The following is a 24,065-nucleotide window of genomic DNA, read 5'->3' as shown; positions in this document are numbered from 1 at the left end:
CTCTCCCCTTCCACTCTGAATGACTTATCAATCATGTCTTGGTGTGTGCATCACTTCTGCTTTCATTGTGGATCTGAATCAATTTAATTTGTGTTGGTTTGTTTAATTGATTGATTGTTTTGTGGGTTGCTTTGCCTGTATTGCCATAAAAGCTGTCACTTTACTGGTAATCCTATGTGTCAAAGTTTGTTTTCTTACAAGCAACAATTATTGTCTTTTTCTGAATAGATTTATACAAACAAAACCATTATTATTATCTGACTATTTGACCTCTTTGGCAGCGGTTACTTTCCTTCACTGACCCAGTACAGGATGTTGTTGACAGCTTTACATGATGCAATACAGCCTTTCTCTCCAGACCACTGTGCTCACTTCCTATTTCCTGTGAAGAGGGTTGTCTTGTGCCTCAAGTCTGCTTCTGATTGGGCCTCTGCATCATTTTGCGCTTCTGTTGCACTTTGGGCCCGGAGTCCTGAATTTTTTGCTCTCTCTTTTTCCTTCTGTCTTTTTCTCTGTCCCTCTATTTCTTCCTCTCTTTCAGGTGAGAATTTTGAGCAGAGTCCACTGCGGAGAACCTTTAAATCCAAAGTTCTAGCACACTACCCAGAGAATGTGGAGTGGAGTCCCTTTGACCAGGATGCCGTTGGCATGGTAAGGGAACTGCAGAATGTGTAACTAACACAAAGTGTATTTTATTTGAAGCTATACCCATTTCTGTTTCCAGGGTTTACATCTGTATATCATTATGGATTAGAACCTGTATCATTTTACAGATCGACTAACCTGATCTATTACCTGCTCTCTCAGCTGTGTATGCCAAAGGGTCTGGCCTTCCGCACGCAGGCGGACACACGTGAGCCTCAGTTCCACTCCTTCATCATCACGCGGGAGGACGGCTCGCGGACGTACGGCTTTGCCCTCACTTTCTACGAGGAGGTGACCAGCAAGCAGATCTGCAGCGCCATGCAGACCCTGTACCACATGCACAATGCCGAACAATACGACATCCTGCACACCCCCACCACCCCGCGGTGCCCTGAGGACCAACGCCACCTCCATCCCCACCCTCTCAACCCCCACCCCCAACACACGCTCCTCCCCACGCCCTCCATCTCCCGGCTGCAGCGCTTCAACTCCTACGACATCAGCCGCGACACGCTCTACGTGTCCAAGTGCATCTGCCTCATCGCGCCCATGGCCTTCCCCCAGGCCTGCAGGAAGGTGCTCCAGCAGCTCCACCAGGCCGTCTCCTCCCCCCAGCCCCCACCCCTCCCCTTGGAGAGCTACGTCTACAACATCCTGTACGAGGTGCCCCTGCCTCCCGCTGGGCGCTCCCTGAAGTTCTCGGGGGTGTATGGGCCAGTGGTGTGCCAGAGGCCCAGCACGGCAGAGCTGCCTCTCTTTGACTTCCCTATCAGCCAGGTGTTTGAGCTGCTGGGGGTGGAGAACGTCCTCCAGCTGTTTACCTGTGCCCTGTTGGAGATCCAGATCCTGCTCTACTCACAGCGTAAGTCCTTACTTAGGATCTTTCTCTCTGATCTGCTGAGCTTTCTGTGGTTTCCTGTCTATTGTCCCCATCGCTTTTAGAAAGGATTGGGATTTGTTATTTCAACAGAAATCAGAAATAACAGTTGTGGTTAGGACCTTCGGTATGTTCATTGGAACTGTTATCCAGGCAGATTAAATAAACTATCCTGCGATTCCATTAAAGGCCTAGTGCAGTTAAAAACTCAATTGTCCAGTGTTTTATATATATTTCCACACTATGAGGTTGTAATAATACTGTGACATAGTGAAAATTATAATGGTCCTAGCAAACTTATTGCTTGAGACATTACCCTTTGCTAAGAAGCTATTTTTGTATATATATTGTTGACCATTTTAATTGAAAACAATTACAGTAAGGTACTTCATTGTTACCCAGAAGTTATTTGATATTGAGATAAAAACGGCTGTATTGGACCTTTAAGGAAAGCTGTGTTCTTCCTAGCTTATGTAAATGTTAGTTTCTCCTCATGGGCTCTCAACTCAGGCCTAGCTTGTGTGTGTGTGTATATCTGGTGTGTGTGTGCTGGTGTGAGTTGCTGGGGTAAACAGGCTGTTTTGCAGCAGCAGTGTGTGTGCTGTGATCAGGCCCTCTTTGTTTCCCCCTGCTCATGGCCCACACTGCGAGAGATCGTCAGTGAATAGGGACACATTCAAGAGGACTTTTTTTGTGAGGAATGAGAGATATTTAGATATGACACATGTCATTTGGCACATAGAAAAATGTGATCTACAGAATTGATAGAAACAGGTCTTCTACTATGTGTGAAAAGAAACAGTATTTTACATAATAAATCAGCTCCAATCAGGAATTGTTTTGTTCAGGGACCAATGTTGGAGGTTTTGAAAAGAAAATTAGCTTTTTATACAGAATGGCGTATTCCTCCTCCATGGAAGCACACTGAGATTGACTTTGATCAGAGTCAGTGGAGTGCAGCAGGAAGATTGTTTCAGGATTGGGGAGCTGGCGTGTTGATAGGATCCATTACGGAGACAGGGAAAAGGCAAATTGTTTATAAAACGCCAGGGGCGAGAGGAGCAATGCTGTGGTGTTGCTAGGCAACCCTTGCAGGAGGATAAGGAGGAGGACGCAGTCACTGATGCAGGATAAAGATGATTGGTTGGAGATGACATCATCCCTTTTTTTCTCCAGAAGGCTCATTGCAGGATGTGTGCTGAGGAGTGTTTTCTGGAGTGTGAACCTGCGAGCTTTCCACCGAGCAGGGACAGGGTGTCGTTAGTTAAAGCTGCATAGGCTGAGGCAAGTGATGCCCCATACTAAAAATTAGCTGACTGGAGAGGGTCTGTTCTAAAAATAGAGGCATAATTCATAACTCAGATACATAGGCCCTGGCCTGGCCTGTGTCTTTCCCACATACAGTACATGAATCCTCATTGAAACGAGCATCTGCTGCTGTTTTTCCCATCTCTTCAAGTAGATCATTGGAAGCTTGCCATTTCCCCTACCTGGCCTGCATGTTAGTAGTCTGTATATAGAGCTCTCATTCTGTTAGCAAAGCACTAAAATAGGTTCCGATGACCTTATTCGTCTTGGAAAGGCCTTGTGGGAAGCAGCGCAACAGAGGGGTGGACAAGTGGAGGACTACGCCAACACTGAAGCTCATTAGATTTCCCCCAGTTGAATATCTGATGAATGACCCTTTTAAAGAGTTTGTTTTCTCTTAGACCAGATTAGCTGTTGGCAAGGCCTGTGTGTGTATGATACTGTGGTGTCATTTGTGTGTGTGTGCATGCATTTGTGTGTTTGTGTGTGTGTGTACTTTCATGTGTTTGTTTGTGCACACGTCCTTGCATTTGCATGCATGCGTGTGTGTGTGTGTGTGTCTGTCTGTTTGTGGTTTTTCTCAGGAAGGTGGTATCATGCTCTGAAAAGGCCTGTTGTTCACCAGGCAAGGTCAGAGCACTAGCAGACAGGCTAGATTAGTATTCCTGTCTCTGAGTCCCTGGCCCAGGTCCTGGGAGAGGTGGCCCAACGAGGGGGAGACCCGGCCTGGGAGAGTGCCTGTTCTGGGGGGAGAGGGTCTGTTTGGGGCAGAGGGGAGAGGGCCTGTTCTGGGGGGAGAGAGGAGAGGGGAGAGGGCCTGTTCTGGGGAGAGAGAGAAGGGGGCCTGTTCTCGGGGGAAAGAGGAGAGGGGACAGAGCCGTTCTGGGGGTAGAGAGAAGAGGGCCTTTTCTGGAGGGAGAGTGGAGAGGGCCTGTTCTGGGGGGAGAGAGGAGAAGGGAGAGAGCCTGTTCTGGGGAGTAGGGAGAGGGCCTGTCCTGGCGAGAGAGGAGAGGGGCGAGGGCCAATTCTGGGGGGAGAATGGGGGAGAACAGAAGGCCAAATGTAGAACTTGTAGTTATTTTGGCAGTAGAACAGCAAAGACAGAGCTGCTACTGAATGTAGACTTGTTGTGACTGATAGAGAAGGAAGGTAGATAAACAGGACTGGATGGAAGATTACATGGATGCCAAACACTTGACTTGGAGTGGACTGTTTAACCCTGTACATTACAATACATTGCATACTGTAGGTGTCAAAACATTTAGCCTTTGTGACCATATACAACCAGTCAGTTTGTGACTCTCTCCTCTGTTGTTTGTGTGACAGATTACCAAAGGCTGATGACTGTGGCCGAGAGCATCACAGCCTTAATGTTCCCTTTCCAGTGGCAGCATGTCTATGTGCCCATCCTGCCCGCCTCACTGCTGCACTTCCTGGATGCCCCAGTGCCCTACCTGATGGGCCTGCACTCCAACGGAGAGGGTGACCGCACCAAACTAGAGCTGCCCCAGGAGGTAACCTATACACTCATGCACCTATGCACGCATGTTTGCACACACATACACACAGCTACTGCCATACACACACGCACACACACAGATTTTTGAGATTTGTGCATGGAATTGTTTCTCAAGGGTTGTTTACCTTGTTCATTTTTCTAATTTCTCTCCTCTCCCATCCTCCCTATTCCTTCTCTCCAAAAGGCTTTTTTAATTGGAAACATTCAGCTCTAGCTGAAACCATTTAGTTGGATTCCCTCAGCCCAGCCCTCTTTAAATGCAGCCTGTCAGAGCAATAACAAGTCATTTCTAATCAGATTGCAATGCGTGAATGGTGTTTGTGCTGAGAATACTAACAACGACTTCCCTCTGGACACTCCTGCCAACCCCATCTCCATCTGCTGTCTGATACACCCAACAAAGTGACGGCATGAAATTGGCTAATCTGTAGAGAGAATCACAGGGCCTTTGTAATCACAGATTACAAACCATCCCTCGATCCCTAGGTCTCCAGGCTGGTTTTTGTCCTTCGTTTTGATTAACAGTCGTTTTTCCACCAGATTTAGAGAAAGGAGGTGAATTTTTTATCAATTTACTTAAATGATTGATTAATTACTTAGATAACCCATTGATAAATGCTAAGTGGTTGTCGTTAAACATTATTCATGCTTAATGATTGTTCTTAAATAAAATGGGTTTGTGTTTACTTCTTAATGATGTTCTCAAAGGGTAGAGTGTTTCCTTTGTGAGGACAAACAGCCCTCATTAACCATGCTGTAGCTTACCCATGCTTTTACGGTTGATCAAAACACGTTGCTTTGCTCCTGTACACAGCAATTCTGCTAAAGGCCCTTCAACACAGAGCCTGGAGGAAGGGTGCTGTGTGTGCAACCAGCTTTTACACATCTGGAGGAAGGGTGCTGTGTGTGCAACCAGCTTTTACACATCTGGAGGAAGGGTGCTGTGTGTGCAACCAGCTTTTACACATCTGGAGGAAGGGTGCTGTGTGTGCAACCAGCTTTTACACATCTGGAGGAAGGGTGCTGTGTGTGCAACCAGCTTTTACACATCTGGAGGAAGGGTGCTGTGTGTGCAACCAGCTTTTACACATCTGGAGGAAGGGTGCTGTGTGTGCAACCAGCTTTTACACATCTGGAGGAAGGGTGCTGTTGCAACCAGCTTTTACACATCTGGAGGAAGGGTGCTGTTGCAACCAGCTTTTACACATCTGGAGGAAGGGTGCTGTTGCAACCAGCTTTTACACATCTGGAGGAAGGGTGCTGTTGCAACCAGCTTTTACACATCTGGAGCCGGTCCAATGGAAAGAGCTATGATGAATAAAAAGCCTGAGAATTTGTGAATTGATGACCTAAGTCAATCTCAATATTGCCTTATTCATCCATTTCTATATTTAAATCCTAATACTTTTAAGATGAAAGGCAGCAGATCAACAATGGAGGGCTTTTTCAAAAGAGTAGTTTGTCCCATTCAGAGTATCTGTTGACATTATATTACTGTCTTCAGTTAATCTCTTGAAGTCATCCACATCTTTTCTCCTTATGCCTCAATTGGTACTGCTCTGCGTTAAGCCACCTAGTGGAGAAAAGTGGGAATGGTTCTGCTATAACAAGAACATAACTATCACTCAGTTTGCTTCTCTCTGGTGTTCTCTGTTTCACCGACATGTTTACAATGACAGCTAAAAAAGACCACCTGTCATTCCAGGCCAACTTGTGTTTCGTGGACATCGACAACCACTTCATTGAGCTGCCAGAGGACCTCCCTCTGTTCCCCAACAAGCTAGAGTTCATCCAGGAGATCTCCGAGGTGCTGTTGGCCTTCGGTGTGTCTCCGGAGGGGAACCCGCTCCACAGCCAGGGCCAGGCCAAACACTGGGGCTTCCGCTCCACCGACATGGTCACGGACAGACGCAACGGCAACCTGGCCAGCTCGCCCCTCAACTCCTACCTGCTGAGGGAGAACGAGACCATCGCTAGACTGCAGGCCCTGGTCAAGAGGACTGGGGTCAGCCTGGAGAAGGTGAGAGCAGGGCCACAGTCATCCATTTGACTGGAACATATTATTCTAGATAGTCTGCATATACACTGAGTGTACAAAATATTAAGAGCACCTGCTCTTTCCATGACATAGACTGACCATGTGAATCCAGGTAAAAGCCATGATCCCTTATTGATGTCACTTGTTAAATCCACTTCAATCAGTGTAGATGAAGGGGAGGAGATGGTTGAAGTATCAACAATGGTCCACCACCCAAAGGACATCCAGCCAAATCGACACAACTGTGGGAAGCAATATGGGTCAGCATCCCTGTGGAACACTTGACACCTTGTAGAGTCAAGTCAATAATAGGAAGGTGTTCCTAATGTTTGGTATATTCAGTGTAGATTATTGCAGATTAATACTGCATGTCTGTCACAGTCTTTTGAAAATGACTAAGGGGTTTGTAGAGCAAAGATACTGTGGTGGGAAAGGCAGTCTATGAGCTGCCCATGTAAGCTGCTGCCGGCTAGCTCCGAGTGTGCTGTGCTCAGCCCTGGTGACGGAGGAAGTCTGTTACATTGCCATCAACAGAAAATTGGCGCCCATACAGAACCTAATTGCCATCTGGTTTGAACATGACACAGAGGGCCGTTGGTAATAGATGGTAATGTTTCAGCAGAATCACATTACAGACCAGTGAATGAATGAATTAGCTTTTAACTCCCGAGAGGAGGTCTCTCTAACTCTCCATATCTGTAGGAGCCCAGAGTAAGCAGCTTATGGACTAGTAGGGGCTAGCATTAGCTTTCTCTGAAGAGATTGCCTGCCCTGGTAGTCTGCTTTTAGCTCCTCAATTCGTGGGTAAGGCTTCAGGTAGGGTCATTGTGGCCATGTCTCACATTAAGGTAACCACCTGATTTAGGATCAGTGGTGTAGAGCGATGAATTAGAGGAGGGCTCAGTAGGACACATCCCTGCCATCTGATCTGGGCTTCGTAGCCATTACTCATCTTCATGTCTATGCGTACATGTATAGGCGACTCACTCACTGTGTCCTTTTGTCCTGCTCTTGCATGTTGAGATCTGCAACTGTGTAACAATTTTATTGTAACAGAGGAATGTGTGTTTTCAGTTTTTTTGTCAATAAATCAATACATCTCAGACTTTTTCCCCCATGCCCCTATCAGTGCTCCAGCAGCCTGTGCTAACATGGAGATAAGAAACCCATACCCTCTATTGCAGGAGTAGGCAACTAGATTCAGCCGCGGGCCGATTTTTATCACAGTGGATGGTCGGGAGGCCGGAACATAATTCTAATAATTTGAACACTGCAAATTGACCACAACTAAGCCCAAACATTGATTGGATTTGATAATAACAATAATTTCATACCTTGATTACACGATCACATATTTCTATATTTTCTATTAGTGGGAATATTGGTGACCCCTGTTGTCGACCCCTGCTCTATGGCTTTCTTAACTTCTGTCATCAAACCCCTCTTTTTCTTCTTCTTTTTCACTCTCTCTATTTTTCTGTGCTGTGTTTTCCTGAGCCACTGTGTTTCTTCCCCCTCTCTCTCTTCCAGTTGGATGTGAGGGAGGATGCCAGCAGCAACAAGGACCTGAAGGTGCAGTGTGATGAGGAGGAGCTGAAGATGCACCAGCTCAACATCCAGGTGCGAGAGGTCTTCGCCAACCGCTTCACCCAGATGTTCGCCGACTACGAGGTGTTTGTCATCCAGCCCAGCCAGGACAAGGAGTCCTGGTTCAGCAACAGGGACCAGATGCAGAACTTTGACAAGGTGAGATCAGAGACTAGATTCCCTATATAGTCCACTACTTTTGATAAGGGGCCTTAGGGATATGGTCAAAAGTAGTGCACAATATAGTCTGCTATCATGCAGACCACCATAGTCCTTGTGCACAAGAACACAAAGGCAACCTGCCTAAATGACTACAGACCCGTAGCACTCACGTCCGTAGCCATGAAGTGATTTGAAAGGCTAGTAATGGCTCACATCAACGCCATTATCCCAGAAACCCTAGACCCACTCCATTTTGCATACCACCCAAACAGATCCGCAGATGATGCAATCTCTATTGCACTCCACACTGCCCTTTCCCACCTGGACAAAAGGAACACCTATGTGAGAATGCTATTCATTGACTACAGCTCAGTGTTTAACACCATAGTGCCCTCAAAGCTCATCACTAAGCTAAGGAACCTTCGACTAAACACCTCCCTCTGCAACTGGATCCTGGACCTCCTGACGGGCCGCCCCCAGGTGGTGAGGGTAGGTAGCAACACATCTGCCACACTGATCCTCAACACTGGAGCTCCCCAGGGGTGCGTGCTCAGTCCCCTCCTGTACTCCCTGTTCACCCCCGACTGCATGGCCAGGCACGACTCCAACACCATCATTAAGTTTGCAGACGACACAACAGTGGTAGGCCTGATCCCCGACAACGACGAGACAGCCTATAGGGAGGAGATCAGAGACCTGGCCGGGTGGTGCCAGAATACAACTTTATCCCTCAACGTAACCAAGACTAAGGAGATGATTGTGGACTACAGGAAAAGGAGCCCCCGAGCACGCCCCCATTCTCATCGACGGGGCTGTAGTGGAGCAGATTGAGAGCTTCAAGTTCCTTGGTGTCCACATCAACAACAAACTAGAATGGTCCAAACACACCAAGACAGTCGTGAAGAGGGCACGACAAAGCCTTTTCCCCCTCAGGAGACTAAAAAGATTTGGCATGGGACCCTCAAAAGGTTCTACAGCTGCAACTTCGAGAGCATCCTGACCAGTTGCATCACTGCCTGGTACGGCAATTGCTCGACCTCCGAATGCAAGGCACCTCAGAGGGTAGTGCGTACGGCCCAGTACATCACAGGGGCAAAGCTGCCTGCCATCCAGGACCTCTACACCAGGTGGTGTCAGAGGAAGGCCTTAAAAATTGTCATAGACTGTTCTCTCTACTACCAAATGGCAAGCTGTACCGGAGTGCCAAGTCTAGGACAAAAAGGCTTCTCAACAGTTTTACCCCCAAGCCATAAGACTCCTGAACAGGTAACCAAATGGTTACCCGGACTATTTGCATCGTGTGCCTCCCCCCAACCCCTCTTTTACGCTGCTGCTACTCTCTGTTCATCATATATGCATAGTCACTTTAACCATACCTACATGTACATACTGCCTCAATAAGCCTGACTAACCGGTGTCTGTATATAGCCTTGCTACTGTTATTTTCAAATGTCTTTTTACTGTTGTTTTATTTCTTTACTTACCTACACACACACACACCTTTTTTTCACACTATTGGTTAGAGCCTGTAAGTAAGCATTTCACTGTAAGGTTGTTGTATTCGGCGCACATGACAAATAAACTTTGATTTGATTTGATTTAGGGAATAGGGTGCCATTTGGGATGCAGTCCCACTCCAGACTCAGAAACATTAATTTGAGTGGAAGTCTTCAATGCGCTTTAAAGCTTTTCATATTAATTGGCCCCTGGGAGTCCTCACTTCATTTTGTGATGTGATTCTTGTCGATTCCAGGCCTCCTTCCTCTCTGACCAGCCTGAGCCCTACCTGCCCTTCCTGTCCCGTTTCCTGGAGACTCAGATGTTCGCCTCCTTCATCGATAGTAAGATCCTTTGCCATGATGATGAGGACAAGGAACACACGTTGAGGGTGTTTGACTCCCGCGTGGACAAAATCCGCATGCTGAACGTGCGCACGCCCACCCTGCGCACCTCCATGTACCAGACCTGCACCAATATCGACGAGGCGGGTAAGAAAGGAGGAGACCTGTTTTCACACCTATACTATTAGGAGATCATTGTCTCAGATGGTGCAAGATACTTGTATGTTTTCAAGACACACATGTCTCAAATCCTTCCACACTGATTTATTTGAACCTTTCTTTGCTAACAGACTGTAACTGTAACTGTTCTCGTTTTCAGACAAACTCCTTCAAAAGCGATATGAGAAAATTGATTTTGTCTCCCCTGAACCTCACTCCATTGGGTTAGAGATCTACAAGGCTCACCTTAGTAATAATCCATCCTTATTTCACCTTGGTGGTGGGTTATTGTTTGTGCTTGCAATGCATTATGGGAACAATATGATTACAGGGTCTTTCTTCTACTCTGTCTTTGGGAACAGTCAGTAGCACCTGGAATAATTCATGTCAAAATTAATTTAGCTGTTAAAGCTCACTATAAATTCTTTCAAATTCCTCTCTGTAATTGTATGATTCATTGCATGCATACCAGTTATGTACTAACCTAATACATTACACTGTTATCTACACCGTTGTAATAGTCTTAACTATGTAGCCTGCTGTCATTGATGCTGATGATGTTGAGTGTTGGGTCAGGTTAAGGATGCAGAATTCCAATAACTTTACAAAAATTCCAAGTTTTTCCAGAAATCCAGGTTGGAAGATTCCCTGAAACAGAACGGAATAAGCAGGAAATCATGAATCCCCCAACCAGGATTTCTGGAAAACCTGACAATTTTGATAAGCTTTAAAGGAATTTTGCAACCCTAGGTCAGGTGATGATAACTCACAGCATGGAGGTGTGGCGGTGAGGAGTCAGAGATGAGATGTGGAGTGGTGAATCTATGTGACTCCTCAGTGCTATGACTCATAGGCACTCACAGAGGGGCTTAACAATGACATAAGACTGTTAAATCCTCCATGACGGTTGGTGCTAATGGATCTGCTGTGACAGTACCTCATCCTCCTCCCCTCTCTGTGTCACCCCAGAGAAGGCAATAGAGATGCGGGTGGTTAAGATCGACCACACGGCCCTGCATCCCCACCTGCTGGATATGAAGATTGGCCAGGGTCGCTACGAACACGGCTTCTTCCCCCGGCTGCAGTCTGACGTGCTCTCCACTGGACCCGTCAGCAACAAGTGAGTATCACACCTCCTCAAGAGAGACTGATTTACATACTTTGATTGATAATACTTAAAAAATATGTTTGTTTTTGTCTCTCTCTTTGCTATTTGGCTTTCGTATCTTTCTAAGTGTTGTTTTGTTTGTATGTTAGATGGGCGAAGAGGAGTGCTCCAGCACAGTGGAGGAGGAAGGACAGACAGAAACAACACGCTGAACACCTTTACTTGGACAACGACCAGAGAGAGGTGAGAGGACATCAAGCAGCCCTAGAAAAACAGGATTAACATTCCCAAACCATATTCACATGGATTTTGTCTATCTGTTTTTGTGTTATCATTAGTTTCTTTTTGATTTCTTCCTCACTCTTCTTCATGGCTTGCGTTGTTCACTTCTAAATATCTAACGTCTGGAACGATTGAATTAAAGTCTTGTTTGTCCATTTTCTCTTTTACTCTCTATACCTCAATTATTTTCTCTTGACCTAACCTCTCTTTCTGTTTCTGTTTCTATCCCTCTGACACCTACTGTCTCCCTTACATCTACCTACTCTATTTCTCTCACACACTCTCTCTTTGGTGTCTCTCTCTCTCCTTCTCTCTCCGTCTCACACACACTCACGCTCCCAGCATGTGGAGTGTCTGTTCCCGGAGCTGCAGCTCCTGCTGTTTCTAGACTACTACTGGCTCTCGCAGTCCTTCAGGCCCTGTCTAAAGTCTGTGACTGTGGATGTGGTATGTGTTGGCAGTGGGTGGGGCCTGAGCCTCACACCACGTCCACATGGCCCCTCCCCCCATGTGGTCCTCACTCCCTCCTCCTCCTCCTAGCATCACAGCTTTACCTGATACTCCAGATCACTTTCCAGGGTTTCTTCTCAGGTTTAGGGTTTCACTTTAGGGTGCACTTAACTCCACATTAAGAACGCATTATTTAGATTGATTTGACAGCATCCCAGAAAACCCATGGCGCTGACACGCCTCCCAGGATGGATGTTAAGGTCATAAAGGTAAAAGAGAGAAACACATCGTCTCATAAAATGACCTCAGTACAGGCAGCTCAGCTCATTATACAACTGACTCAGAGTTCCTCCCTCTCCCTCCTCTGGAATGATCAATCCCTCACTGTAGTAGTTACCAGAAATCTATCCACAGTATGCACTGTATACGTTCTGTGGTTGGTTGCCGAGTGATGTGACCCTCTGTGTTTATGTGATGATGAACATTGAGCCAAATTGATTACTCTCCCTTGGTGTATAGCCTACTCTTCGGCCACTCTATGTGTGTCCTCTCTGACCCTGTCCTTCCATGACCCTGTCCTGTCTGACCATGCCCTGTCTGACCCTGTCCTCTCTGTCTCATTACAGAAATACATCCAGGAGGCCAGGAACCTGGGCACTACCATCCGGCAGCCCAAGCTGTCCAACCTCTCCCCCTCCGTCATCGCTCAGACCAACTGGAAGTTTGTGGAGGGTCTGCTGAAGGAGTGCAGGAATAAGGTACGGTAACTACCAGTCTTCCTATATTACGATTGCAATAACCATTGCAGTAGACTATTGCAGTAGACTATCGCATGGATATTGAAATACGACACCTTCAGTGAGTCTCTAGTAGTTTCAATGTCACTCAGAAGTATTCTGATGTCAATGACCGTTGCAGTAGACTATTACTTGGATATTGAGATCCAGCACCTCTAGTGTCAACCATCTGGCCTCCAGAGATGGTAATCTCCCTGTACGGTGATGTGTGTGTCCCTCCAGACCAAGCGCATGCTGGTTGAGAAGATGGGCAGGGAGGCGGTGGAGCTGGGTCATGGGGAGGTCAGCATTACAGGTGTGGAGGAGAACACACTTATCGCCTCCCTCTGTGACCTGCTGGAGAGGATCTGGAGCCACGGGCTGCAGGTCAAACAGGTCAGCACACACACACACACAAGTATTATTTAAAAACAGTTTATATACACACTAACACACATATATGCATTTAGGTGCATTCAATGCGTATTCATTCATTCCCGCATCTCCATCTTCATCTGCCAGGGTAAATCTGCCTTGTGGTCCCACCTGCTCCATTATCAGGAGAGCAAAGAGAAGACGGATGCAGCACCAGCCGGTTTGGGTCCCCCAGGTAAGCCACTCGTTGAAATGTGATGAATGGACGGTGATGTAAAGCCATAGCCACATCCCTCTCTCTCCTCCCCATCATCAGGTCTCATCCACAACACAGAGAGACGCAAGTCTGACGCTGGCGCTGCCTTGCCCCCTCTCAAGGTGTCCCTGATCAGGGACATGAGGTGAGTCTCCTCATCCATTCACCAGGTCTACCACAGTATCAGTGTCTTCAGATGCTCTGCCTACCGTATATACACTATTTGCCAAGTATCCTCGTGAATATAAATTTCAAGTCATATGGTCTTGAAATGATGGATGGTTGTAAGGGGAATGTTCCGAGTGATACTATACTATTCTGTCTGTGTTGATTGTCCCTTCTGTAGCGGCAGAAGTGGTTCAAATGTATGCCTTCGTACCTCTACGTAGTTTGAAAATAACCATTTTGAATCAAGGTGAGATAATGATTGATTGGTCATTCCTCAGAATGCAATGATTTCAAAGTGTTTTCACTGCCATCTTGTGGCTCACTGACAAAAAGCACTTTCAGTCTAAACAGAATATTATCAATGATTCAAGACCATATGTAGTGGAAAAATATGGACATCAGCCTCATAGCCATGCATCTCAAGCTTTGCAGCAGGCATAAACACTTGATTACCAGCTATGATTATTTTAATTATATATACACACACACACACACACTGTACAGCATATACAGTCGTGGCCAAAAGTTTTGAGAATGACACAAATATTCATTTTCACAAAGTCTGCTGCCTCAGTTTGTATGATGGCAATTTGCATATACTCCAGAATGTTAGGAAGAGTGATCAGATGAATTGCAATTAATTGCAAAGTCCCTCTTTGCCATGCAAATGAACTGAATCGGCAAAAACATTTCCACTGCATTTCAGCCCTGCCACAAAAGGACCAGCTGACATCATGTCAGTGATTCTCTCGTTAACACAGGTGTGAGTGTTGACGAGGACAAGGCTGGAGATCACTCTGTCATGCTGATTGAGTTTGAATAACAGACTGGAAGCTTCAAAAGGAGGGTGGTGCTTTTTAATCATTGTTCTTCCTCTGTCAACCATGGTTACCTGCAAGGAAACACGTGCCGTCATCATTGCTTTGCACAAAAAGGGCTTCACAGGCAAGGATATTGCTGCCAGTAAGATTGCACCTAAAACAACCATTTATCAGATCATCAAGAACTTCAAGGAGAGCAGGTTCAATTGCTGTGAAGAAGGCTTCAGGGCGCCCAAGAAAGTGTACAACCACCAAGTCAGAACAGTAGGCTAAAGTATGAGGGGGAAAGGGACCAAATTTTTAGGGTAAGGCACATGGGCTACTAACAGCTTACTAAACAACATACACTTAGTGTTACTTTCTCAGCAACAGTATACATATCTTCCTGACATATTACATAATTTATGCAGCAGCATACAATACATTTTTGGACTGACCTTGATGTGCTGTGTTCGCTTGAACAGGAAGGTGGTGCGGCGGTCCCTGTAGGCAAATTTTGTCATCAAACTTTGTCATTAAAGTCTGTATTCTCGTGATTTATGGTACTTTCAAGACAACTGGGAACTCGGGGTGAAAAAACAAGGTTGAATCAAAAACAAGGTTGACATCAGTGATCTTCAGGTCGAAGCTCTAAAAAGAAGCCAGAGTTCCCGACTTGGAATTCCAAGTTGGATAACCAATCAAAACGTATTTTCACAGTCGGAGCTCATTTATTTCAGATTTCCCAGTTGTCTTGAATATACTGAAGTCTGAGATGTCCTTGTTCCTAGTTTCCAGTTGTTTTGAACGCGGCAGAAATCATGCTGGATTGACAGCATGAATGTTTATATTTTTAAGCTTGGAAAAGAGACCCTGAAGCCCAGACATATCACACACACACTCCACTGAATAGCAGGCTAGTGATTGTTTTGCAGCGCTTGCAGTTAGCCACTGATTCCTTCCAAACAATTCATTGTTGAATTTGCGATTTCCAACTTGTCGTGTAATGTTTATGTCCAATGGCCGATGAGCACCACTACATTTTATCTATAATTTCTCTTCATATGACAAGGATTGAAAAGGATTTGCCAGTAGATTGTCGACGTGATTCATGATGATGACTGCTTGTCTAGCTTCCTATCTAAGATTTTGAAAGTATGATGTTGACATGATCAGTCCATTCAAAGCTACAGTAGAAGTCATTTTATCTGTGGCCAATGAACTTGAGCCTTCTTGGATGGGCACTTCTAATGTAGCTTGAATTTTCGAGCTCTCCCCGTAGATTTTGCAGTGACACAGTGTCCCCATGAGTGACAGAACACGGAGCCAATCACGGCACAACTAGAGAATATTACCAACCCTATGCTCCGTATTTTTCACTGGCTGCCCCACCACCACCACCACAGAAAGCACTGAGCTAGACTGAAACACCTGCATTTTGGAGATGCCTTACTCAAGAAAGCAAAAAAAGAGACCATGTTTGTATGAAGCTTTATTAACTCAATGATTTAGTTTTTTACATTGTTTGCAAACTGATATGTTACACGTATTAATGCCAAAATAACATGCAAAACAGGAAACAACAACAATAAAACAATTATATATATATATATATACAGTATATACAGTGCCTTGCGAAAGTATTCGGCCCCCTTGAACTTTGCGACCTTTTGCCACATTTCAGGCTTCAAACATAAAGATAGAAAACTGTATTTTTTTGTGAAGAATCAACAACAAGTGGGACACAATCATGAAGTGGAACGACATTTATTGGATATTTCAAACTTTTTTAACAAATCAAAAACGGAAAAATTGGGCGTGCAAAATTATTCAGCCCCCTTAAGTTAATACTTTGTAGCGCCACCTTTTGCTGCGATTACAGCTGTAAGTCGCTTGGGGTATGTCTCTATCAGTTTTGCACATCGAGAGACTGAAATTTTTTTCCCATTCCTCCTTGCAAAACAGCTTGAGCTCAGTGAGGTTGGATGGAGAGCATTTGTGAACAGCAGTTTTCAGTTCTTTCCACAGATTCTCGATTGGATTCAGGTCTGGACTTTGACTTGGCCATTCTAACACCTGGATATGTTTATTTTTGAACCATTCCATTGTAGATTTTGCTTTATGTTTTGGATCATTGTCTTGTTGGAAGACAAATCTCTGTCCCAGTCTCAGGTCTTTTGCAGACTCCATCAGGTTTTCTTCCAGAATGGTCCTGTATTTGGCTCCATCCATCTTCCCATCAATTTTAACCATCTTCCCTGTCCCTGCTGAAGAAAAGCAGGCCCAAACCATGATGCTGCCACCACCATGTTTGACAGTGGGGATGGTGTGTTCAGCTGTGTTGCTTTTACGCCAAACATAACGTTTTGCATTGTTGCCAAAAAGTTCCATTTTGGTTTCATCTGACCAGAGCACCTTCTTCCACGTTTGGTGTGTCTCCCAGGTGGCTTGTGGCAAACTTTAAACAACATTTTTTATGGATATCTTTAAGAAATGGCTTTCTTGCCACTCTTCCATAAAGGCCAGATTTGTGCAGTATACGACTGATTGTTGTCCTATGGACAGAGTCTCCCACCTCAGCTGTAGATCTCTGCAGTTCATCCAGAGTGATCATGGGCCTCTTGGCTGCTCTGATCAGTCTTCTCCTTGTATGAGCTGAAAGTTTAGAGGGACGGCCAGGTCTTGGTAGATTTGCAGTGGTCTGATACTCCTTCCATTTCAATATTATCGCTTGCACAGTGCTCCTTGGGATGTTTAAAGCTTGGGAAATATTTTTGTATCCAAATCCGGCTTTAAACTTCTTCACAACAGTATCTCGGACCTGCCTGGTGTGTTCCTTGTTCTTCATGATGCTCTCTGCGCTTTTAACGGACCTCTGAGACTATCACAGTGCAGGTGCATTTATACGGAGACTTGATTACACACAGGTGGATTGTATTTATCATCATTAGTCATTTAGGTCAACATTGGATCATTCAGAGATCCTCACTGAACTTCTGGAGAGAGTTTGCTGCACTGAAAGTAAAGGGGCTGAATAATTTTGCACGCCCAATTTTTCAGTTTTTGAATTTGTTAAAAAAGTTTGAAATATCAAATAAATGTCATTCCACTTCATGATTGTGTCCCACTTGTTGTTGATTCTTTACAAAAAAATACAGTTTTATATCTTTATGTTTGAAGCCTGAAATGCGGCAAAAGGTCGCAAAGTTCAAGGGGGCCGAATACTTTCGCAAGGCACTGTATAAACTGCTCAAAAAAATAAAGGGAACACTTAAACAACACAATGTAACTCCAAGTCAATCACACTTCTGTGAAATCAAACTGCCCACTTAGGAAGCAACACTGATTGACAATACATTTCACATGCTGTTGTGCAAATGGAATAGACAACAGGTGGAAATTATAGGCAATTAGCAAGACACCCCCAATAACGGAGTGGTTCTGCAGCTGGTGACTACAGACCACTTCTCAGTTCCTATGCTTCCTGGCTGATGTTTTGGTCACTTTTGAATGCTGGCGGTGCTTTCACTCTAGTGGTCGCATGAGACGGAGTCTACAACCCACACAAGTGGCTCAGGTAGTGCAGCTCATCCAGGAGGGCACATCAATGCGAGCTGTGGCAAGAAGGTTTGCTGTGTCTGTCAGCGTAGTGTCCAGAGCATGGAGGCGCTACCAGGAGACAGGCCAGTACACCAGGAGACGTGGAGGAGGCCGTAGGAGGGCAACAACCCAGAAGCAGGACCGCTACCTCCGCCTTTGTGCAAGGAGGAGCACTGTCAGAGCCCTGCAAAATGACCTCCAGCAGGCCACAAATGTGCATGTGTCTGCTCAAACGGTCAGAAACATGACTCCATGAGGGTGGTATGAGGGCCCGACATCCACAGGTGGGGGTTGTGCTTACAGCCCAACACCGTGCAGGACTTTTGCCATTTGCCAGAGAACACCAAGATTGACAAATTTTCCACTGGCACCCTGTGCTCTTCACAGATGAAAGCAGGTTCACACTGAGCACATGTGACAGACGTGACAGAGTCTGGAGACGCCGTGGAGAATGTTCTGCTGCCTGCAACATCCTCCAGCATGACCGGTTTGGCGGTGGGTCAGTCATGGTGTGGGGTGGCATTTCTTTGGGGGGCCGCACAGCCCTCCATGTGCTCGCCAGAGGTAGCCTGACTGCCATTAGGTACCGAGATGAGATCCTCAGACCCCTTGTGAGACCATATGCTGGTGCGGTTGGCCCTGGGTTCCTCCTAATGCAAGACAATGCTAGACCTTATGTGGCTGGAGTGTGTCAGCAGTTCCTGCAAGAGGAAGGCATTGATGCTATGGACTGGCCCGCCCGTTACCCAGACCTGAATCCAATTGAGCACATCTGGGACATCATGTCTCGCTCCATCCACCAACGCCACGTTGCACCACAGACTGTCCAGGAGTTGGCGGATGCTTTAGTCCCGTTCTAGGAGGAGATCCCTCAGGAGACCATCCGCCACCTCATCAGGAGCATGCCCATGCGTTGTAGGGAGGTCATACAGGCAAGTGGAGGCCACACACACTACTGAGCCTCATTTAGACTTGATTTAAGGACATTACATCAAAGTTGGATCAGCCTGTGGTGTGGTTTTCAGACCAGACCTCCATGGGTTGATAATTTTGATTTCCATTGTTCATTTTTGTGTGATTTTGTTGTCAGCACATTAAACTATGTAAAGAAAAAAGTATTTAATAAAAATATTTAATTCATTCAGATCTAGGATGTGTTATTTTAGTGTTCCCTTTATGTTTTTGAGCAGTGTATATATACAGGACCTGTCAAAAGTCCAAGGGTTTTTCTTTATTTTTACAATTTTCGACAGTGTAGAATAATAGTGAAGACATCAAAACTATGAAATATCACATATGGAATCATGTAGTAACCAAAACAGTTACTACACTCTTGGCATAGCCCTCAGACAATAGCCCTATTTGGTAAAAGACCAATTCCATATTATGGCAAGAACAGCTCAAATAAGCAAAGAGAAATGACAGTCCATCATTACTTTAAGACATGAAGGTCAGTCAATCTGGAACATTTCAAGAACTTTGAAAGATTCTTCAAATGCAGTCGCAAAAACCATCAAGCGCTATGATGAAACTGGCTCTCATGAGGACCGCCACAAGAAAGGAAGACCTAGAGTTACCTCTGCTGCAGAAGATAAGTTCATTAGAGATAACAGCCTCAGAAATTGCAGCACAAAAAAATGCTTCACAGAGTTCAAGTAACAGACACATCTTAACATCAACTGTTCAGAGGAGACGGAGTGAATCAAATTGCTGCAAAGAAACCACTACTAAAGGACACCAATAAGAAGAGGAGACTTGCTTAGGCCAAGAAACAAGAGCAATGGACATTAGACTGGTGGAAATCTGTCCTTTGTGATTTTTGGTTCCAATCGGCGTGTGTTTGTGAGATGCAGAGTAGGTGAGCGGACGGTCTCCGCATGTGTGGTTCCCACCGGGAAGCATGGAGGAGGAGGTGTGATGGTGTGGGGGTGCTTTGCTGGTGACATTGTCTGTGATTTATTTAGAATTCAAGGCACACTTAACCAGCATGGCTACCACATAATTCTGCAGCGTTACGCCATCCCATCTGGTTTGCGCTTAGGGGGACTATTATTTGTTTTTCAACAGCACAATGACCCAAAACACACCTCCGCGATGATTTGTCTACCTTGTTGTCAAGAGACTGGACATTGGCGAGTAGTATACTTGGGAGCGGTGAGCGATGTGCCTATCTACGGAGCCTGACCAGAAGACCGCTCCGTCTGCCCCTCTGCGGCGCCGTTGTTTTGGGTCGCCTACTGGGATCTGATCCATTGTCCTGGGTGGTGGTCCAAACAGAGAATCCGCTTCGGGAAAGTCGTATTCCTGGTCATAATGTTGGTAAGTTGACGTTGCTCTTCCAATAGTTCTTCCTGGCTGTATGTAATAAGATTAAGATTTCATGGGGTAACAATGTAAGAAATAATACATAAATAATACATAAAACAAACTAAATACTGCATAGTTTCCTAAGAATGCGAAGCGAGGCGACCATCTCTGTCGGCGCCATATGTCATGAGGCTACATTTATTGTAGCTGGGGACTTTAACAAAGCTAATCTGAAAACAAGACTCCCTAAATTTTATCAGCATATCGAATGCGCAATCCGGGCTGGCAGCATTCTGGATCATTGCTACTCTAACTTCCGCAACGCATATAAAGCCCTCCCTCGCTCTCCTTTCGGCAAATCTGACCACGAACCCATTTTGTTGCTTCCAGCCTATAGACAAACACTAAAACAGGAAATGCCCGTGCTCAGGTCTGTTCAACGCTGGTCCGACCAATCGGATTCCACTCTTCAAGATTGCATCGATCACGTGAACTGGGATATGTTCCGGATAGCCTCAGACAACAACATTGATGTATACGCTGATTTGGTGAGCGAGTTTATTAGCAAGTGCATCGGTGATGTTGTACCCACGATGACTGTTAAAACCTTCCCCAACCAGAACCCGTGGATTGATGGCAACATTCGCGCAAAACTGAAAGCGCTTACCACTGCTTTTAATCATGGCAGGGTGACCGGAAACATGACTGAATACAAACAGTGTAGCTTTTCCCTCAAACAAGCTAAGTGTCAGTATAGAGACAAAGTAGAGTCACAGTTCAACGGCTCAGACACGAGACGTATGTGGCATGGTTTATAGTCAATCACGGATTACAAAAAGAAAACCAGCCCTGTCGCGGACACCGATGTCTTGCTCCCAGTCAAATTAAACAACTTCTTTACTCGCTTTGAGGACAATACAGTGCCACTGACATGGCCCGCTACCAAAACCTGCGGATTCTCCTTCACCACGGCCAACGTGAGTAAAACATTTAAACGTGTTAACCCTCGCAAGGCTGCAGGCCCAGACGGCATCCCTAGCCGCGTCCTCAGAGCATGCGCAGACCAGCTGGCTGGTGTGTTTACGGACATATTCTATCAATCCCTATCCCAGTCTGCTGTTCCCACATGCTTCAAGAGGGCCACCATTGTTCCTGTTCCCAAGAAAGCTAAGGTAACTGAGCTAAACGACTATCATGAAGTGCTTTGAGAGACTAGTCAAGGATTATATCACCTCCACCCTACCTGACACCCTAGACCCACTCCAATTTGCTTACTGCCCCAATAGGTCTACAAACGACACAATCACAATCACACTGCACACTGCCCTAGCATTTAACACCATAGTACCCTCCAAACTTGTCATTAAGCTCGAAACCCTGGGTCTTGAACTTTCTGACGGGCCTCCCCCAGGTGGTGAGGGTAGGAAACAACATCTCCACCCTGCTGATCCTCAACACGGGGGCCCCACAAGAGTGCGTTCTCAGCCCTCTCCTGTACAAACTGTTCACCCATGACTGTGTGGCCATGCATGCCTCCAACTCAATCATCAAGTTTGCAGACAGTGGTACAGTGGTACAGTGGTAGGCTTGATAACCAATAACGATGAGACGGGCTACAGGGAGGAGGTGAGGGTCCTTGGAGTGTGGTGTCAGGAAAATAACCTCACACTCAACGTCAACAAAACAAAGGAGATGATCATGGACTTCAGGAAACAGCAGAGGGAGCACCCCCCTATCCACATCGATAGGACAGTATTGGAGAATATGGAAAGTTTTAAGTTCCTCTGCGTACACATCACGGACAAACTGAAATGGTCCACCCACACAGACAGAGTGGTGTAGAAGGCACAATAGTGCCTCTTCAACCTCAGGAGACTGGAGAAATTTGGCTTGTCACCAAAAACACTCACAAACTTTTACAGATGCACAATAGAGAGCATCCTGTCGGGCTGTATCACCGCCTGGTACGGCAACTGCTCCGCCCACAACCTTAAGGCTCTCCAGAGGGTAGTGAGGTCTGCACAACGCATCACCGGGGGCAAACTACCTGCCCTCCAGGACACCTACACCACCCGATGTCACAGGCCAAAAAGATCATCAAGGGCAACAACCACCCGATCCACTGCCTGTTCACCCTGCTATCATCCAGAAGGCGAGGTCAGTACAGGTGCATCAAAGCTGGGACCGAGAGACTGAAAAACAGCTTCTATCTAAAGGCCATCAGACTGTTAAACAGCCATCACTAACATTGAGTGGCTGCTGCCAAATACTAACTCAAATCTCTAGCCACTTTAATAATTAAAAATGGGATGTAATAAATGTATCACTGGTCACTTTAAACAATGTCACTTTATATAATGTTTGCGTACCCTACATGCCGCACGGCCATCGCTCATCCATGTATTTATATGTACATATTCTTATTCATTCCTTTACAGTTGTGTGTGTATAAGGTAGTTGTTGTGAAATTGTTAGATTACTTGTTAGATATTACTGCATGGTCGGAATTAGAAGCACAAGCATTTCTCTAAACTCGCATTAACATCTGCTAACCATGTGTATGTGACCAATAAGATTTGATTTGATTTGTAAGGGCTATTTGACCAAGTGCTGCATCAGATGACCTGGCCTCCATAATCACCTGACCTCAACCCAGTTGAGATGGTTTGGTATGAGTTGGACCGCAGAGTGAAGGAAAAGCAGCCAACAAGTGCTCAGCATATGTGTGAACTCCTTCAGGACTGTTTAAAAAGCATTCCAGGTGAAACTGGTTGAGAGAATGCCAAGAGTGTCCAAAGCTTTCATTAAGGCAAAGGGTGGCTACTTTGAAGAATCTAAAATCTAAAATACATTTTGATTTGTTTAACACTTCTTTGGTTACTACATGATTCCATATGTGTTATTTGGGGAGACAGGTAGCCTGGTGGTTAGAGCGTTGGACTACAGGTGGGGCTCAAAACAGGTGGGTCTCTGTTCTGAAACAGTACCACACTAGTTCATTTAGCAGACACTTTTAACCACACTAGTTCATTTAGCAGACACTTTCATCCCAGTATTTAATTTATAGCAGACACTTTTAACCACACTAGTTCATTTAGCAGACACTTTCATCCCAGTATTTAATTTATAGCAGACACTTTTAACCACACTAGTTCATTTAGCAGACACTTTCATCCCAGTATTTAATTTATAGCAGACACTTTTAACCACACTAGTTCATTAAGCAGACACTTTTATCCACAGTAGTTCATTTAGCAGACACTTTCAGACAGTAGTGCTCAGCCAGGCTGAGAGGAATCCTGAAGTTGGCGATAGTTTATGGGATGCGTTGTGTGTTAAGGCAGTCAGACCACTGTCATGTCTACGGTGCACCACAGCCAGTGGTGTTGAGTCATACAGGACATCATTCCTGGTGTGGTGTGAAGGAGGTGGTAAAGAGAGCTGGGCTGATCTGTGTGACAGCATGTTACTTCCAGCCTGATTCCCCTGCAGACCCCCTGCAGACCAAGCCAGGGAGAGGGTGGTCTGACTCAGGTAGCTGTTTATTTTATTGTATTTTTTTTATTTCACTAGGCAAGTCAGTTAAGAACAAATTCTTATTTACAATGACTGCCTACCCATGGCTGTGCTGTAGTCTGTTGTAGAAGTCTACTCTGATCACACGTCTGCACAGACAAACATGTCATGTCTTCTTTCCAAGGATCCAGAATTTTCCATTGGTGCTTTTTCATTTGTGCGTTGTCACATTGATATACAAGCACATTTTAATTGATAAATATATTATATTTGGGTATCTGTACTTTAAAT

At 45.5% G+C, this 24,065-nt stretch overlaps 1 protein-coding gene across 7 annotated transcripts in view; it reads left to right on the top strand.

Moving 5' to 3' along the window:
• Nucleotides 1-24,065, top strand: part of LOC110506693 (DENN domain-containing protein 5A) — a 49,530-nt gene that overhangs the window by 19,049 nt on the left and 6,416 nt on the right. For 2 of the 7 annotated variants that reach the window (XM_021586500.3, XM_021586499.3), the window contains 12 exons: nt 542-651; nt 808-1,507; nt 4,157-4,344; nt 6,055-6,369; nt 7,918-8,133; nt 9,890-10,124; nt 11,106-11,256; nt 11,394-11,487; nt 12,603-12,734; nt 12,996-13,148; nt 13,275-13,362; nt 13,444-13,528. In XM_021586500.3, the coding sequence (XP_021442175.2) occupies nt 542-651; nt 808-1,507; nt 4,157-4,344; nt 6,055-6,369; nt 7,918-8,133; nt 9,890-10,124; nt 11,106-11,256; nt 11,394-11,487; nt 12,603-12,734; nt 12,996-13,148; nt 13,275-13,362; nt 13,444-13,528 (2,467 nt within the window). Of the gene's footprint in view, nt 1-541; nt 652-807; nt 1,508-4,156; nt 4,345-6,054; nt 6,370-7,917; nt 8,134-9,889; nt 10,125-10,296; nt 10,387-11,105; nt 11,257-11,393; nt 11,488-11,868; nt 11,974-12,602; nt 12,735-12,995; nt 13,149-13,274; nt 13,363-13,443; nt 13,529-20,018; nt 20,271-24,065 lie in introns of those variants that run through there. The other 5 variants (XM_090222591.1, XM_036964403.2, XM_090222592.1 and 2 more) reach the window with 5 other exon arrangements.

This window comes from Oncorhynchus mykiss, chromosome 26, assembly GCF_057628025.1.
Source record: "Oncorhynchus mykiss isolate SJ-2025 chromosome 26, ASM5762802v1, whole genome shotgun sequence".
NCBI lineage: Eukaryota > Metazoa > Chordata > Actinopteri > Salmoniformes > Salmonidae > Oncorhynchus > Oncorhynchus mykiss.
Note: the sequence above shows the minus strand (reverse complement) of the source record. Positions and strands in the feature narration are given on the sequence as shown.